Source organism: Anopheles darlingi, chromosome 2 (assembly GCF_943734745.1).
Source record: "Anopheles darlingi chromosome 2, idAnoDarlMG_H_01, whole genome shotgun sequence".
NCBI lineage: Eukaryota > Metazoa > Arthropoda > Insecta > Diptera > Culicidae > Anopheles > Anopheles darlingi.
Window position 1 is genome coordinate 184,004 of NC_064874.1, and position 15,997 is coordinate 200,000.

The following is a 15,997-nucleotide window of genomic DNA, read 5'->3' on the forward strand; positions in this document are numbered from 1 at the left end:
TCCTTGACAACGGTTGGCGCGGTCGGGTCGAAGTAAACAACTTTTCATTTCTAGTTCAATAACTCCTTAATGTACTCTCTCTTATTTGCCGAAAACTCTTTTGGAAACTCGAACGATCGTATGGAATAGCGATTTTTTGTAAGGATGGTAAGGATGTTTTTCAAATCAGCATTTAGGCCCTTCGCTCACACGGAACTTCTCTGGATTATGTTAGAGCGCCAACGGATGTAACGTGTATTTGGGGGAATGGTACCAAAAAGAGGCCGACTTAAATCGCCAGCTAGTCGTCAGCTTTTTTCCTAGCGATAACTCGGTGGAGTTAATTGATGTGAAAACAAGAAAAACGTTTCTCCGGCGCACTAAGATCGAGGAGCTTTGCGAAAAAGATTTTTTCATCGGCGCAAAACTGCTCATTTTCGGTAAGCAGATCGACATTCTTGACTTTGGTGATGCCAAGACCAGAAGCAAGAAGGCCAACGAGCAACTGTGAGTAGCTTAAATGAAGGAACTAATAGATCACTGTCTAGTAATTGGATTTTTTTGCCATTTCCCAGATCCTTCGGTATGATTAAGGCCGAAGCTCTGCTACACTTGGGAGAGATACTTTCGAAGATTCACGAGGTGGGCCTCGGTGTACGCCGATTGGCGATGTTGAAGATCGATGAAAACTATTCCTCCATGCTCAAATCCGTCCGTTCGGATACCTCCAGCTTAAGCTATCTTATGGACTGCATGCCGAGTCAATCATTCGTAGCCCTTGAGATCGTTGGTAAAAACGCGTACAATCAATATCGTGAACTATGTGGCCCAGAGTCGGTATCAGAAGCCAGGGAAAACGCTGCCACCACATTCCGTGGTCTTTACGGGGCCGATGTTTACTGTTCTCGATCACCGGATGATGCAGCTAATGTAAGCCTTTTTTTGTTAACTTACTTTTCCATGGCGTCAGTGGTATTTATTTCTATTATTTTCCTCATGCTGTTTTTCAGGAGTCACGATTCATATTTCAAAATAATGATATCAAATTAGTGCTTCGCTCATCGGCACTGTTCACCAATAGTACGTTGTGCATCATCAAACCACATGCTGTTCGAGAAGGAAAAGCGGGGGATATCATTACCGAGATACTGCGGAAAAAATTTACAATAACGGCTATGAAAATGCTCCACTTTGAGCGAGCCAATTGTGAGGAATTTCTGGAGGTTTATAAAAGCGTCGTCCCAGAGTATGAGGTAATACCACTAGCTCCGTAAATCTTCGAAGCTATTTACCCTCGATTATTATGTACATTTCAGTCGATGGTAATGCAAATGATCAGTGGTGACTGTATTGCCATGGAAATTACAAACAAGCATGACGATAGTTGCAGTACATATCAAAGTTTCCGCGACCTTTGTGGTCCTGTATGCCCGGTATGAGCAGAAGAAACGATTTTAGATGCTTTTCTGAGACAGACAAAATTACTTATTTTCTTTTCCATCTTAGGAGGTTGCCAAAATGACTAGATCTGCCACTCTGCGTGCACAATTTGGTAAGAATAAGGTAATGAATGCAGTTCATTGTACTGATTTGGAGGAGGACACTACGTTGGAGTTGGAGTATATTTTTAAATTTTTAAATTGAATTAAAATCTATAACTTATTTTTTGCTCCATTTGAAATGAAGTATATGAAATAAATGTGGTGTGATTTTTTGAAAACCTGTAACACGCGTTTTGCTGGTTTCGATCATTTTGTGTCGTGAGCAATCCTATCGCGATCAACAGGTATTGAATGGTTGAATTTCGGTTGCTAACTTCATAGCGTATCATAGAAACGGTAGTTGGAAACATCATTGGTATGTTGTCATGGGACATATGTTGAAACAAGAAGCACATTCGAAAGGAATGAAAGGAGCAAAGAAGCCATTTTCTCAAAATGAGCAAACCGACAGGACAGAAAAAAATGAAATCGGCATTGACGAAACCGAAAGCCGCTTTTACATTTGCTTTGGGCGAGTAAGTAATAATAGAAATAATGTGTAAATGTAGGTGGTAAAATAAATCTTATAGTGCAACGGTTTATTTGTCCCTTTTTAGAGAACGGAAAAAACGAATCGCCGCAAGAACACGAAAACTGAACACTCCGCAGCCGATCGATTTGGATGTTCTGATAGAGGACAGAATAAAACAGTTGAAGGATAACAGCTTTATATTTCTCACCTATGCCTTCTCCAAGAGTAGTGAACAATTTACGCCGTATAGTTTTTTGTGAGTAGTTTATCGGCATATTCGCAGTGCCAATGGTCATTCCTATATCCTATACTGTTCGTTACAGGGAAGTACCGTTTAGCAAAGCAGATAAGCATGAATACTTTACTGTTAGCCGGCATGGCGTTACGTATTGGAGCGACACTGAAAATCATTTTACCGAGCTCGATGCATGGTTGGCTGGATATCACAATTATCTCAGGCTAAAGGAGATTGGTTTATTCAAGCATTACCGCCAAGCAAAAGCATTCCGGATATGGAAGCGAAACGTAAAATGGTATAAATTCGAAAGTATTCGCCAGAAAATCGCCGATTCTGCATTTATTGCTTTGCCGCGGTTAGCACTTGCTTTGCTAACGATGCAAGAAGAGGTGGTTCAGTTGGTTGGATTCAGATTCTTCGATGTATCCGTTGCGGAAAACTGGCATCTTCCTTACTTCATTGAAACTCAAATGATGACTTTCGAGCAAGTTCGAGATTTACTGCATCAAATGCACGACAAAATGCGCCGGGTCTTATGTAAGTGATATATGCGTGGCGTCTACCCACACATTTCTTTAATCAGATTCTATTTCCCATGAAGATGATGCTTGTTGCAATACGTTAATTGATCGAGGTTTCTCACCATACGATGAAGCACTCAATGTGACTAACAAAAAAAAGCTAAAGGATATAATGAGCTTTACGGAACGGGCCAATAAAAGGAAGCTGTGTGCCTTATTGACTCGGTTCCTTGGTTGCGCCGATCAGATGATGATCACGTTGCTGCACCAAATATTGCGCGAATCATTTACGAATCTTGCGAAGGTTTTCTCCGCCTACGTTAACCGTAGTTTGGATACTGAGAGGGTCCCTAAGGCACCTTTTATGAATGTGGAACTGATGCTTAAACCGAATCGAATTGATATAGATCCATCGCTGGAAGTAACACTCCGAATGTTCGAAGACTTAACAACGCTAGTTATGGAAACTGTTTATAAAATTGATCGATTTCAAGGCGATGATTTTTTTGAAATTTACACACAGTAAGTAGTCAAACTTGGCTATCAAGTAAAATGTTTCCTGAACGATCTCTTCTTTCTTATAGCCCAACTATTATGGGAAAAAAGGAAGAATGCCTGTATGAAAACCCACCAAGCTTAGATTTTATTATCAGTAATGACACACAACTGTTAAGAGATACGTAAGCAAATTGTACACGGCTTGAAAATCACATAACATTTATAAATGCGGCACAATTTGCAGCAAAACAATTCTCGATGATATTATGGAAGCTTACGGCAATGTGGAGAAGTATATGCTGAAGTTTGATCGTATTCGTTTATCATACCAAGAAAATCTTGCTGTCGACCATGGAGCTATTCGCGGCGAAACGAATCTGGAGGCATTGCGAGCATACTGCGAACGTTTTTGTAATCAAATGATGGAACTAGAAAAGATACAAGAATCACATCCTCTGGGATTGCTGCAAGTAAAACAAGTTGCATTTCGCGAAGAAATTAGTCCCATCTGCCAGCAACTGCTGGCAGTGTTGGATGAAACGATTCCTTGCTTGGCGATGGAAAAGATCAATTTCGTAAAGCAAAAAGGAGAAGAAATACAAACCAAGCTGATGATTGTACCGGAGGAAACCAATCATTACATCTACTATTTCAACCATCTGGAAGTTTGCCATGAACACCTAGCGAGCTTGCAAAAGGAACTAAACTATGCGCATGATGCGCTGAAGATCATGCAAAACTTCAAAGTGGCATTCTCAAATGAAGACAAAGACAAATATTTGGGTAAGAAAAAAAGCAGGCGTAGTATGCACCATTTCTTATATTTTCTATTTTTTAAAAATTTTCAGACATGGAAGAATTTTTGAATGAGATCAGGGAGATGTTGATAACGAAAAGGGATCAGAAACAGGATCTTATCAACAAGTTTGATCTATGCTTACAATCAGACATAACAAAGATCTTTTCCGAAGTGGAGGAAATCCTAGAGGAGGTGTTGAAGGAGTGGCTGCTCGATTTAGCCTCTGACCAAGCCCGTGTTCGCGATTGTTTGATTGATCTTTCCGAACGACTCACCATGTGCCAGCGTAAAGCGCAGGAGTACAAAAAATATCAAAAAGAGTTTCGGCTTGAGGTTACACGATTTGAAAAGCTCGATCTAGTGATTAATGAAGTAAAATTAAGGCAAATACTCTGGGATAGCGTGCAACAATGGAAAGAATCGGTGGAGATTTGGAATGAGATACACTTCCACGAATTGAACATGGAAGAGGTAGAAGCGCTAAACACTAAGATTCTAAAAAATTGTGCCATGCTGGACAAAAACCTTCCCAAGAATGACATCATCCCGAAATTGAAGGCAGAAGCGGAGGAATTTAAAGACAAAATACCGGTGCTGGGATTTTTACGTAACCCGGCACTAAAAACACGCCATTGGATCAAGATTGAACAAATTCTTAATCGACATTTAACAGAGGAAACGGAGATATACCTTCACACGTTTGAAGATGCGAATGCTTTTGAAGAGGATATTGCATCAGAACTCATGGAGGTTTCAAACATGGCGAGTGCCGAGGCAGGACTGGAAATGCTACTCAACAAAGTAGAGAATGCATGGAAGGAATTCGAACTTTGCGTCGTCAATCATCGAGATCATCGTGATGTCTTTGTCTTGGCCGGAATAGAAGAAATACAAACTGTTCTGGATGAATCCAGTATAAATGTGAGTACCGTGGCAGCTTCGAGGCACGTTGGCCCTATCAAACCAAAAGTCGACGATTGGGTATCGCAGTTGGATCTGTTTTCGAGAACGCTAGACGAATGGATGCTATGTCAGCAGTCTTGGATTTATCTAGAAGCAATCTTCTCTGCTCCCGATATTCAACGTCAACTGCCTCACGAAACTCAAATGTTCGTGCAGGTCGATAAAGCATGGAAGGATTTAATGCGTCGAACACACAGGGCACCACTTGCCTTGGGCGCAATGACTGCCGAAGGTGTGCTAGAGCAGCTGCAAGTTAATAACGTCTTGTTGGAAAAAGTAACCCGTTGCTTGGAGGCCTATCTGGAGGTGAAACGGATGGCCTTTCCGCGGTTCTACTTTTTATCCAATGATGAGCTGCTGGAGATATTGGCCCAGACCAAAAACCCTTTCGCAGTGCAACCGCATCTGCCAAAGTGTTTCGATGCGATTGCTATGATAGAGTTTGGTGAGAAAACACTAGTTTCTGGCGAGGAACCAGTTATGACCAACGACATCAAAGCAATGGTGTCACCGGAGGGTGAACGCTTAGAGTTTGGTCTAGGCTTGAAAGCTCGTGGCGCCGTAGAGGATTGGTTATCGAAGGTTGAGGAAGCCATGTTTTTGGCGGTGAAACGCTACATGCGGCAAGGCTATCGTACATACGGTCTGAAAGATAGATCCTATTGGATGCAGGAACACCCAAACCAGGTGGTGCTCACTGTTTCCCAGCAGCAATGGGCCGCAGATGTGCATAACATACTGGATGGATCAGGAAATGTTGACAAAGGGTTAGAACAATTTCATATCCAGCTAACCGATAATTTGTCTGTGCTGGCGAGGATTGCGCGAACAAATATAAAGAAGCTGGCTCGAAAAATATTGTGTGCTCTGATTACAATTGATGTCCATGCGAGGGACATGGTCTCTGGAATGACGGAGAAACGTGTGCAAAAATCGTAAGTCCAACCTGCGGGTTTATAGAATCGCGGTTAGTAAAAGGTGTTATATAAAACTTCAATTTCCTTAAACATTTTAGATCCGATTTTGAGTGGCTCAAGATGTTGCGCTACTACTGGATAACCGAGACCGAAGTGATGGAGACGAAAATGGCATCCGCCAATTTGCCGTATTTCAACGAATATCTAGGTGCTGCTGGTGTGCTCGTCATTACGCCCCTAACAGATCGATGTTATCTTTGCCTAATGGGAGCATTGCAAATGGACCTAGGTGGTGCTCCTGCAGGACCGGCTGGAACGGGTAAAACGGAAACTACGAAGGATCTTGCCAAAGCCCTTGCCATCCAGTGCGTAGTATTCAACTGTTCCGATGGTTTGGACTACAAAATGATGGGGCGATTCTTCACCGGTTTGGCACAATCCGGAGCGTGGTGTTGTTTCGACGAGTTCAATCGGATTGACATCGAGGTGCTCTCGGTTATTGCACAGCAGTTAATCACGATTCGTCACGCGAAGGCGGCCAAGATGAAACGTTTTCTCTTCGAAGGACGTGAAATTCGCCTCAAGCCATCCTGCGCTGCTTTCATTACAATGAATCCCGGTTATGCTGGGCGCACAGAATTGCCCGATAACTTGAAGGCCTTATTTCGTCCAATTTCGATGATGGTCCCGGACTATGCCCTGATCGCTGAAGTGATTCTTTACTCAGAAGGGTTTGAAGGGTCGAAGATGCTCGCGAAAAAGATGGTGCAAATGTATAAGCTTTGTAGTGAACAATTGAGCCAGCAGGACCATTATGATTTTGGGATGCGTGCGGTCAAAAGTGTGCTTGTGATGGCCGGAGCTCTAAAACGCGCCTCACCTGATCAACCAGAAGAAGTAACACTGATATCAGCGCTCCGTGATTCCAATCTTCCAAAGTTTTTGGCCAACGATGCCGTTTTGTTCAACGGAATTTTAAGCGATCTGTTTCCCGGCGTGGACCTACCGGAACCCGAGCGTGGTGATTTGCAAAAGTCGATCGAAACGTGCATGGTAGAGCGCAACCTTCAACCGGTACCAGAAATGGTACGCAAAACTTTACAGCTATACGAAACGATGGTCGTGCGCTGGGGAGTTATGCTTGTGGGACCGACAGGGAGTGGAAAGTCAACCGTTTTGCACATGCTATCGAAAGCATTTGAAAAGTTACATGCGGAAGAGAATCCGGAGCCACTTTTTCGACCAGTGCGTATACAAACACTCAATCCAAAGGCCATCTCCATGGATGAGCTCTATGGTTTCGTAAATTTGGCCACCATGGAGTGGCATGACGGGCTGCTTGGCTTGGCGATCCGTTCGGCAGTGAGTGTAACGGGTAAGGGAAGTTTAACATGGTTACAATAGCTGTAGTTTTTAGGTAAATTAACCTGTTTCCTTTTTTAGATGAAATTCACCAATGGGTTGTCTGCGATGGTCCAGTCGATGCGGTTTGGATAGAAAATCTTAATACAGTACTTGACGATAACAAAATGCTATGCCTGGCCAATTCTGAACGTATCAAGTTGACGGCATGGGTACACATGGTGTTTGAGGTCGAAGATTTGTCCCAAGCTTCCCCAGCAACGGTATCGCGATGTGGTATGGTCTACATGGATCCATCATCATCCATGGTATGGTCTACATGGATCAAGTCGTGGTTAAACACAGTTCAACATTTGAACCTGGATGGAGATCTGGCCAGGTGTCTGTTGGAATTGTATGATCAATTTTTCGAAACAGTTACCAGGTTCGTGCAACGAAATTGCAAGTGGACTATCAATCAAGTTAACATCAGTAAGCTAATGCTGATGACAAAACTTCTATACCTGCTGCTGCAAGGCACGCAGGGTTTGCATTTGATGGAACGAGGAGAAGCTAAGCATTATGTTTTCAAGATGTTCACCTGGAGCCTACTGTGGGCGTTTGGAGGAAATCTGATGGACGATTCCAAGGAGCGGTTTGAGCAGCACTACCGCACGTTGCTGACTGGAGAGCAGATAGGACTGTAAGTAACCCATTTGAAATTCTGTATTAGATAAATACCATAGCATGCTAAAATATTCCGTTTTTAATCCAGGTTACCAAAAGACACGCTCTGGGACTTTCGCATAAACACAAAAACGCGTACCTGGGAAAGCTGGAATGCGATTCATCCGAAATTTGTCTACAATCCGACAGTGCCTTATTTCGATCTGCTCGTTCCTACGCTCGACACGACTAAGTACAGTTTTGTTTCGGAAATGTTACTCCAGCACCAGTACCCCGTGATGTACACCGGTGATACGGGTGTCGGGAAATCCGTGCTAGCACGTGAAGTTCTCAACCGGTTGATGCAGAACGATGTTATACCCATTACGGTGAACTTCTCGGCACAAAGTGAAAGTGCTCGTACACAGCAGATCATAGAATCGCGCCTTGAACGTCGCAAGAAGACACTCCTTGGTGCACCAATCAATAAGAAAATTGTCGTGTTCATCGATGACGTTAACATGCCCAAACTAGATAGATACGGTAGCCAGGCACCGATTGAACTACTGCGTCAATTTGCCGATTTACGTGGTGTGTACGATCGGGAGAAAATGTATTGGAAAGACATTGTAGATGTAACCCTCGGTGCTGCCTGTGCGCCGCCCGGAGGCGGCCGGAATGTGCTAACTCCACGATTCATCAGGCACTTTGCACTATTTTCCCTACCATCTCCCAGCAGTGATACACTCAAAACTATTTTTAAAGCATTGCTAGGAGGCTTCCTGAACGAGTTCAGCATGGCCATCCGCCCGCTGGCGGAACCGATCGTTGAGACGGCCGTGTCCGTGTACGAGCGGATACTAGCTGAACTCCTTCCAACACCGAAGAAATCACACTATGTATTCAACCTACGGGATCTTTCGAAGTGCATCCAAGGAGTCCTGCAAGCCGATCCTTCCAGCTACATTAATCCGATGCAGTTGATGCGGCTCTTTTACCACGAGGCATTGCGTATATTTTATGATCGATTAATTAACGACGAGGACAAGGCATATTTTAAGCAACTGTTGCAAGATTGTTGCGAAAAGTACTTCGAGACAACGATTGTGCAGCCTGAGGAAACGATTCTGTTCGGCGACTTCATGGTGTATGGGCAAGCTGCAGAGGATCGCGTATATGAGGAAATTAAGGAGATGAAGAAACTCAAGACAATACTCTCCGACTATCTGGAAGACTACAACGGTGCTATTGGTACAGAAATGAATTTGGTATTTTTCACTGACGCTATCGAGCATATAGTACGATTGTCCCGTTTGCTCCGATCGGAACGTGGCAATGGTTTGTTGGTCGGCGTGTCGGGTATGGGAAAGCAAAGTCTAGCCAAGCTGGCCGCGCACATCAATGGTTATCAATGCCACCAAATTGCTCTACGAAGGGGATATGATCATGGTTGCTTTCATGAAGATCTGCGTCGAATCTATTGGATCGCCGGCGTGTTGAATAAGGCTACCGTGTTTCTGATTACCGACACACAGATTGTGCACGAAGCGTTTATGGAAGATATTAACAATATACTGAACTCTGGTGAAGTGCCGAACCTTTTTCAAGGAGATGAGTATGAGAAGATAATTCTGAATGCACGCCAACCCTGTATTGAGAGCGGGTTTTCCAACCAGACGCGTGACGGCATTTTTGAATTTTTTACGAAACGAGTTCGATCGAACCTTCACGTGATTATCTGCATGAGTCCTGTTGGGGACACTTTCAGGCGTCGTTGTCGTATGTTTCCTTCGCTGGTGAATTGCTGTACCATCGATTGGTTCGTTAAATGGCCAGCAGAAGCACTCCGTAGCGTGGCCATAGGGTCTCTGAAGGACGTATCAGAGAACGAAGTGCAGTGCAAGCATCTGGCGCAGATCTGTGTGATGGTACACGAGAGCGTAGAAAGCATTTCGGAACGATTTTTTCGCGAAATGCGCCGACATTACTACACTACTCCCAGCAGCTATCTACAGCTGCTTCAACAATACCGTTTGCTGGTGCAGAAGCGGATCGAAACTATCTTGCATAAAAAAGATCGAATAGCGAACGGGTTGAGCAAGATTTTGGAAACTAATCAGGTGGTAGCCGAAATGGGGGAGGAGCTCAAAAAATTTGTACCGATTTTGGAAGAAAAGACCAAAAACATGAATGAGCTAGTCGCAAAGCTAAACAAGGATAGCGCCATGGCGAAAAACGTGGAGCAGAGTGTGGCTAAGGATGAAGCTGAGGCAAAAGCGAAAGCCGCTGAAACTCAAGAGATCGCCGATGAAGCAGCCAAGGACTTGGAAATCGTACTACCAACTTTACAAGCAGCACAAGACGCGCTAAAATCGCTAAACAAAAACGACATTAACGAGCTACGTGTATTTCAAAAACCACCTAAATTGGTACAGTTTGTCATGGAAGCGGTTTGCATTTTGCTTGGGGCCAAGTATGAATTGTTTTGGAAAGATATATCAAGATATGTGATTTTAAATGGTTCTGCATGTTTACAGGACGGATTGGAACACCGCAAAGGTAGTAATGTCCGATGTAAATTTTCTTAAGAAACTCGAAGATTACGATAAAGAACATATTCCGGAGGCAGTCATAAAAAAGATTAAAACATACGTTGACCACAAAGATTTCCAACCTGCTGTAAGATCAACGTTTTCCATTTGCTTTTACGGTAATTTTATATTTTATTTTTTTCCTGTTTTGCAGACCATTGAAAAGGTATCGAAAGTCGCCAAGTCGATGTGTCTGTGGGTAATTGCCATAGAGAAGTACGCAAAAATTTATAAAATAGTAGAACCGAAGATAAAACGGCAGAAGGCAGCCGAGAAAGAACTTGGCGAAGTGATGCAGCTGTTGAAATCGAAGCAAAGCGAGTTGGCAGAAATTGAAGCAAAAATATCAATGCTACTAGCGAACTTGGAAGAAAAGAAGCGTGAAATGAAGCTGCTGCAGGACCATAACGATTTAACGGCTGCCCGTTTGAACCGTGCAGGACGACTTACATCCGCACTGGCCGACGAAGAAGTTCGTTGGCGTGAGACCGTGAAACAATTAACGGCAGAACATTTCGCAGTTCCCGGCGACGTACTAGTGGCATCGGCATACGTTGCGTATTTGGGAGCTTTCCCAATCGACTACAGGCGCACCCTTTCAGAGATTTGGGTTTCGGAGTGCAAGCGGTTAAACATACCCAGCAGCCCAACGTTCAATCTGGTTCAGATTCTAGGCGATTCGTTTCAGATACGCGAATGGAGCATACATGGTCTGCCTCGTGATGAAATTTCGATTGAAAACGCCATTATCGCGACCGAAGGTGGACGATGGCCGCTGATGATTGATCCGCAAGAACAAGCAAACCGTTGGATTCGTAATATGGAGTCTAAAAACGAACTAAAGATTATTAAGTTAACTGATAGCAATATGATGAGGGTGCTGGAAATTTGGTAAGTCTTTAGGTGGTAAGGTGAGGACTATGATTGCGGATTGAATATTGATTTCAATCTTTTCTTTACAATATGTAGCATTCGACAAGGCATTCCGGTGTTGATAGAGGATGTACAAGAGACACTCGATCCCGTTCTGGGAACGGTGCTGATGAAGCAGGTGTTTCTGCGAAATGGCAGGTTTATGATCAAGCTAGGTGATGCAGATGTGGAATACGATAACAATTTTCGACTTTATATGACGACAAAGCTTCCGAATCCGCATTTTCTCCCTGAGATTTGCATTCAAGTCAGTTTGGTAAATTTTTTGGTGTCTAGAAGTGGGTTGGAAGATCAACTACTGGCGTAAGTATTGAACAGTGGCTGTGGAGTATGTAGGCTGCGACTAGATCAAACACTGTATGTATCTATTTTGCAGAGAGATCATCAAAATTGAGCTACCACAAATGGAAAAGCAGCGAAGTGATTTGATCATTACAATCAACGCTGATAAACAACAACTACTCCTGCTGGAAGATAAAATCCTTAAGACTTTGTACAGTTCTCAGGGTAACATCCTCGACGATGAGGATTTGGTGGAATCACTCAACGAGTCCAAAGAAATGTCGACCATAATCGCGGATCGTCTAATCGAAACTGAGCGAACGGAAGTCAGCATTGCTGCAACACGTGAAAAGTATCGAATCCTTGCTGCCCGTGGTGCAATTCTGTACTTTGTCGTAGCTTCTCTTTCAGAAATTGATCCCATGTACCAGTTTAGTCTACGATATTTTACGCAAGTGTATTGCTCGGTAATTGAACAACCCCACTCCAAGATGGAGCTGCAGGAACGCTTGGAAAGTTTGATGGATGGAATCACATTCACCGTATTTGCAAACATATGCCGCGGACTCTTCGAGAAGCATAAATTAATTTGTGGTTTTCTGGTGGCTTTTGCGATCTGCAAAGAGGCCGGCGAATTTTCCGAAGAAGAGTTCAATTTCATTGTGCGTGGCCCATCTCAAAGGAAGTTTTCTCTCGATGGCAAACCAACATTCCTAACGGAAAACCAATGGATTGCATGCTGTTTTCTCGAGGTGCATGATAGTGCAAAGTTTGCCGAACTCACGAAAAATCTTAGCCGCTCAATCATGGTACAAATTGAGGATTTTAAGGAGGACCTTTGTTTGGCCCCCGAACCAGAGGATGCAATTGTGGACTGGAACAAACGCTTGTCGGTCGCGGAAAAATTGATGCTTGTGGCTGCCTTGAAGGATGAGTTTCTTGTACTGGCCGTGACCGAGTTTATCCGCCATTCACTTGGAAAAAGGTACACCGAACCGCCGAAGAACACTAGCTTAGCTTCACTGTATGCCGATATTTCATCAACAACACCGCTGGTCTTTGTGCTTTCCGCGGGTTCGGATCCAATGACGGCGCTGATCAAGTTCGCCCAGGAGCGGGAATGTGTGGAAAAGCTTCATTCAATATCGCTCGGACAGGGACAGGGTGCTGCGGCTGAAGCATTGATAGAAGCTGGAACAAAAGGAGGCCATTGGGTATTCCTGCAAAACTGCCATTTAGCGACGTCCTGGATGGAGTCGATGGAGAAGATCGTTAACCGGATTTCGTTGGGTTTGCAACCGACTGAACCCGGCTATCGATTGTTCCTTTCCTCTATGCCGGTGCGAACATTTCCGATCAGCGTTCTGCAGAACTCGGTGAAGGTAACAAATGAACCCCCGAAAGGATTACGATCCAACTTGGTACGATCAATCACGGAGCTGGATCGGACTTGGTTTGAGTTTCACGCGCTAGGAGCCCAGTGGCGAGCGATGATCTTCGGTCTGTGCATGTTTCATGGTGTGATCTTGGAGCGTCGTAAGTTTGGCCCTCTCGGTTGGAATATTACATACGAGTTCAGTGAAAGTGATCGAGCTTGTGCGCTTCGTACACTCGATATCTACTGTGATCGTGAAAATCGAGCCCCTATACCATGGGATGCCCTGGAGTACATCAATGGGGAAATCACGTATGGTGGACGTGTGACGGATGCTTGGGACCAGCGGTGTCTTCGTTCGATCTTGAAACGTTTCTCATCGTCGACAATTTTAGTGCCAGATTATAGCTACAGCGCTAGTGGGTTTTACAGGTGTCCTGATGGAGAAGATGCCCGAAAAATGGACGATTATCTGGCGTATGTGACGAATTTGCCGATACATGATCCACCAGATATTTTCGGCATGCACGAGAACGCCAATATAATTTACAACCGCAACGAAACACGTTTCTTCTTGGACACTCTGCTGGAAAGTCAGTCGGGCGGAGATGTAATGGGAGAGGAAGCCTTGGCAGCGATGGATAAGATGTGTTTGGAAAAGATCGATTCGATACGTAAAGCCATCGCCACAGCTATCATCTGCGATGATCTTCATCCCAGTTTATTACAACGAGATTCCCGGGATCGCATTCCTTCGTTAACGACGGTACTGCTGCAAGAAGTCGAGCGGTTCAACAGGCTTCTAATGACTGTGCACAACAGCTTGAATGACTTGGAGAAAGCCATCCAGGGCTTTGTGGTAATGTCTGAGAGCCTGGAGACAATCTATCGTGCTTTTGGTAATAATCAGGTACCGCAACTGTGGCACTCAAAGGGCTATCTATCGACAAAAACTTTGGCCAGCTGGGTAACGGATTTACAGCACCGCATCGAATATGTGCGCGATTGGTGTATGAGTGGGTTGCCAAATTCTTCGTGGATTTGTGGACTGTTCTTTCCGCAGTCTTTCCTAACCGGGACGTTGCAAACCTATGCCCGGAAGCATAATATCCCAATTGATACGCTACGTTTTGATTTCGAAGTAATGGGGACAATATTGCAACAATCCGTGATCTATGAGTGTCGCTTGAAAAAGGTAAGGATACATAAGTAGATTTACAAAAATTTGCAACGAAATGGTTGACCTCTATGCTCCTTTGATTCAAGGACAATGATGAACTGTACGAGAAGCTTTGCCCACCCGAGGATGGTGTTTTCATTCATGGACTCTTTATCGAAGCCGGACGTTGGGATCGTGCGGCGGGTGGCCTGTGCGATGCTATGTTCCGTCAGCTAGTGGCTTACCTTCCAGTGGTATGGTTAAAACCTTGCACAACTCTCGAAATCGGTCAACGTTACGAAGCGCCACTGTATAAAACAAGTGCCCGTGCTGGTGTGCTGTCGACAACCGGTCAGTCTACGAATTTTGTGCTTGCGGTTCTGTTGGATACGGAGCAGCCGTTTGATCATTGGGTTCTTAGGGGAACCGCTTTGGTAACATTGATAACAGACTGAATTTCTGGTTCCGAAAGGCTGCGTGAGAATGTAACCAATGAAACATTAATTTTATTGTAATAAAAAGGCGTGAAATCAATTATCATTTCCCAAAAGCGTGCTAACATTGGCTGCCACCTCCTTAATCGCTTTCATGGCATGTGGAGTACAATTGAGTATTTCGTTTTTTGTGAGCTTAAACACCAACCTGTAATAGAGCGAATATTGATATTGCGCTATGAGTTATCTTGACTATATACAGCTCTGTGAATCATGTGAACTTACTCGGCTTTCGCCTGCAACAGCCTGGTTTCAGCATGCTTTAATTCAACGTTGTTCCGCTGATACGGACCGGTGCGAATGTCGGCGCAGGCTTTAATCAACTGTAGCTTTAGTGTTTTGAGTTTCGCTAACTTGGCGGACAGTTGTTGTCGTTCTATGTCGAGCTGGAGGATTTCGATTTGTTCGCGAAAAGGGGCAATACCCAGATCGTCCAGTCCGTTTTCAGTGAACCGTTTTGCCTTGTCCACAAAGGGTCGTACCTGTTCCGGGACTTTCGCCTCAATATACTTCACAATCGATTGCCGCTCATTATAATCCAGATTGATGGTACGAATATGATCCAATCCTGCCGAAAGATGTATAAGTCGCGCGTATTCCTTAAGTAGAAAGGTGTACTTACCAAAAGGAATGTCTCCTTCGTGCTTGTACAGTCCAAGTAACGCTCTGTGTTCAACCGAAACGGGAGCATCCGTTTGCTTGAGCAGAGCAATTATCAGTGATGTTTTGTAGTATTTACGGTACTCTTGCTGGAGTTCGTCCTGCTGCGTCGAGTTTAACTCGGTTTGGTTGCTGGAATCTCGAGAGGAATCTTCCATCGTGTTCGGAGTCGTTGTTTATTCGTTGCGCGTTTGAATCGTTGTTTGACAGTTAATTGACGCACGAGTGGCAGCCATGAAGCGACCGCCAGACGTTGGTTTCTTGTTGGATAAAAGTGTTAATAAGGGGTTCCTCTTTCTACTGTTACACGAAATCATAAATAACTGGTAAATAAACAGGAATTTCAATAATAATTTATTTGATATTCCCATCGCAGGCGTCCCAGTTTCTAGTGCGAGCGCAAAAAAAAAGTATGGATTTGACGGCAATTTGTCATCGCACGCTCGTCTATCTGGCGCTTGAGAAGAAAGAAGAAGAAAAAAAAAGAAAAACACCTCCGCACCTCCTTGCGTGTCGAATTTTGCGAAAAGCAGGAAAAGTTTATCGATTTTCCATCGCGGCTGCAACA

At 44.1% G+C, this 15,997-nt stretch overlaps 3 protein-coding genes across 5 annotated transcripts in view; 2 read left to right on the plus strand and 1 right to left on the minus strand.

The window, feature by feature from the left end:
* The first annotated feature begins 36 nt into the window (after nucleotides 1–36).
* Nucleotides 37–14,730, plus strand: LOC125951751 (dynein axonemal heavy chain 6). The gene is made up of 13 exons (XM_049680759.1): nucleotides 37–147; nucleotides 215–486; nucleotides 555–856; nucleotides 2,080–2,236; nucleotides 3,494–4,032; nucleotides 4,098–5,778; nucleotides 6,027–7,303; nucleotides 7,807–7,972; nucleotides 8,045–10,385; nucleotides 10,681–11,417; nucleotides 11,496–11,614; nucleotides 11,838–14,311; nucleotides 14,383–14,730. The coding sequence occupies exons 1-13, from the start codon at nucleotides 145–147 to the stop codon at nucleotides 14,728–14,730; spliced, it is 10,416 nt and encodes a 3,471-aa protein (XP_049536716.1). The 5' UTR covers nucleotides 37–144.
* A 68-nt stretch (nucleotides 14,731–14,798) lies between these two features.
* Nucleotides 14,799–15,601, minus strand: LOC125952470 (uncharacterized). The gene is made up of 3 exons (XM_049681938.1): nucleotides 15,392–15,601; nucleotides 14,995–15,337; nucleotides 14,799–14,917 (listed from the first exon to the last, which is right to left on the minus strand). The coding sequence occupies exons 1-3, from the start codon at nucleotides 15,585–15,587 to the stop codon at nucleotides 14,806–14,808; spliced, it is 651 nt and encodes a 216-aa protein (XP_049537895.1). The 5' UTR covers nucleotides 15,588–15,601; the 3' UTR covers nucleotides 14,799–14,805.
* A 311-nt stretch (nucleotides 15,602–15,912) lies between these two features.
* The window catches only part of LOC125952244 (uncharacterized), a 5,560-nt gene continuing 5,475 nt past the window's right edge, over nucleotides 15,913–15,997 (plus strand). For all 3 annotated transcript variants that reach the window (XM_049681597.1, XM_049681598.1, XM_049681599.1), the window contains exon 1: nucleotides 15,913–15,997. This exon is cut by the window's right edge. The gene's annotated coding sequence lies outside the window, so the exon portion shown is untranslated.

Bases quoted from the DNA above. Each gene is read 5' to 3' on its own strand.
- LOC125951751 (XM_049680759.1), top strand. The intron at 857-2,079 runs GTCTTTACGGGG...CCCTTTTTAGAG, and splicing joins CGCTGCCACCACATTCCGTG to AACGGAAAAAACGAATCGCC. The intron at 7,304-7,806 runs GTAAGGGAAGTT...TGCTGCTGCAAG, and splicing joins TTCGGCAGTGAGTGTAACGG to GCACGCAGGGTTTGCATTTG.
- LOC125952470 (XM_049681938.1), bottom strand. From the start codon at position 15,587: ATGGAAGATTCCTCTCGAGATTCCAGCAACCAAACCGAGTTAAACTCG. The intron at 15,338-15,391 runs GTAAGTACACCT...ATCTTTCGGCAG, and splicing joins CGAAGGAGACATTCCTTTTG to GATTGGATCATATTCGTACC. The intron at 14,918-14,994 runs GTAAGTTCACAT...GCTCTATTACAG, and splicing joins CTGTTGCAGGCGAAAGCCGA to GTTGGTGTTTAAGCTCACAA.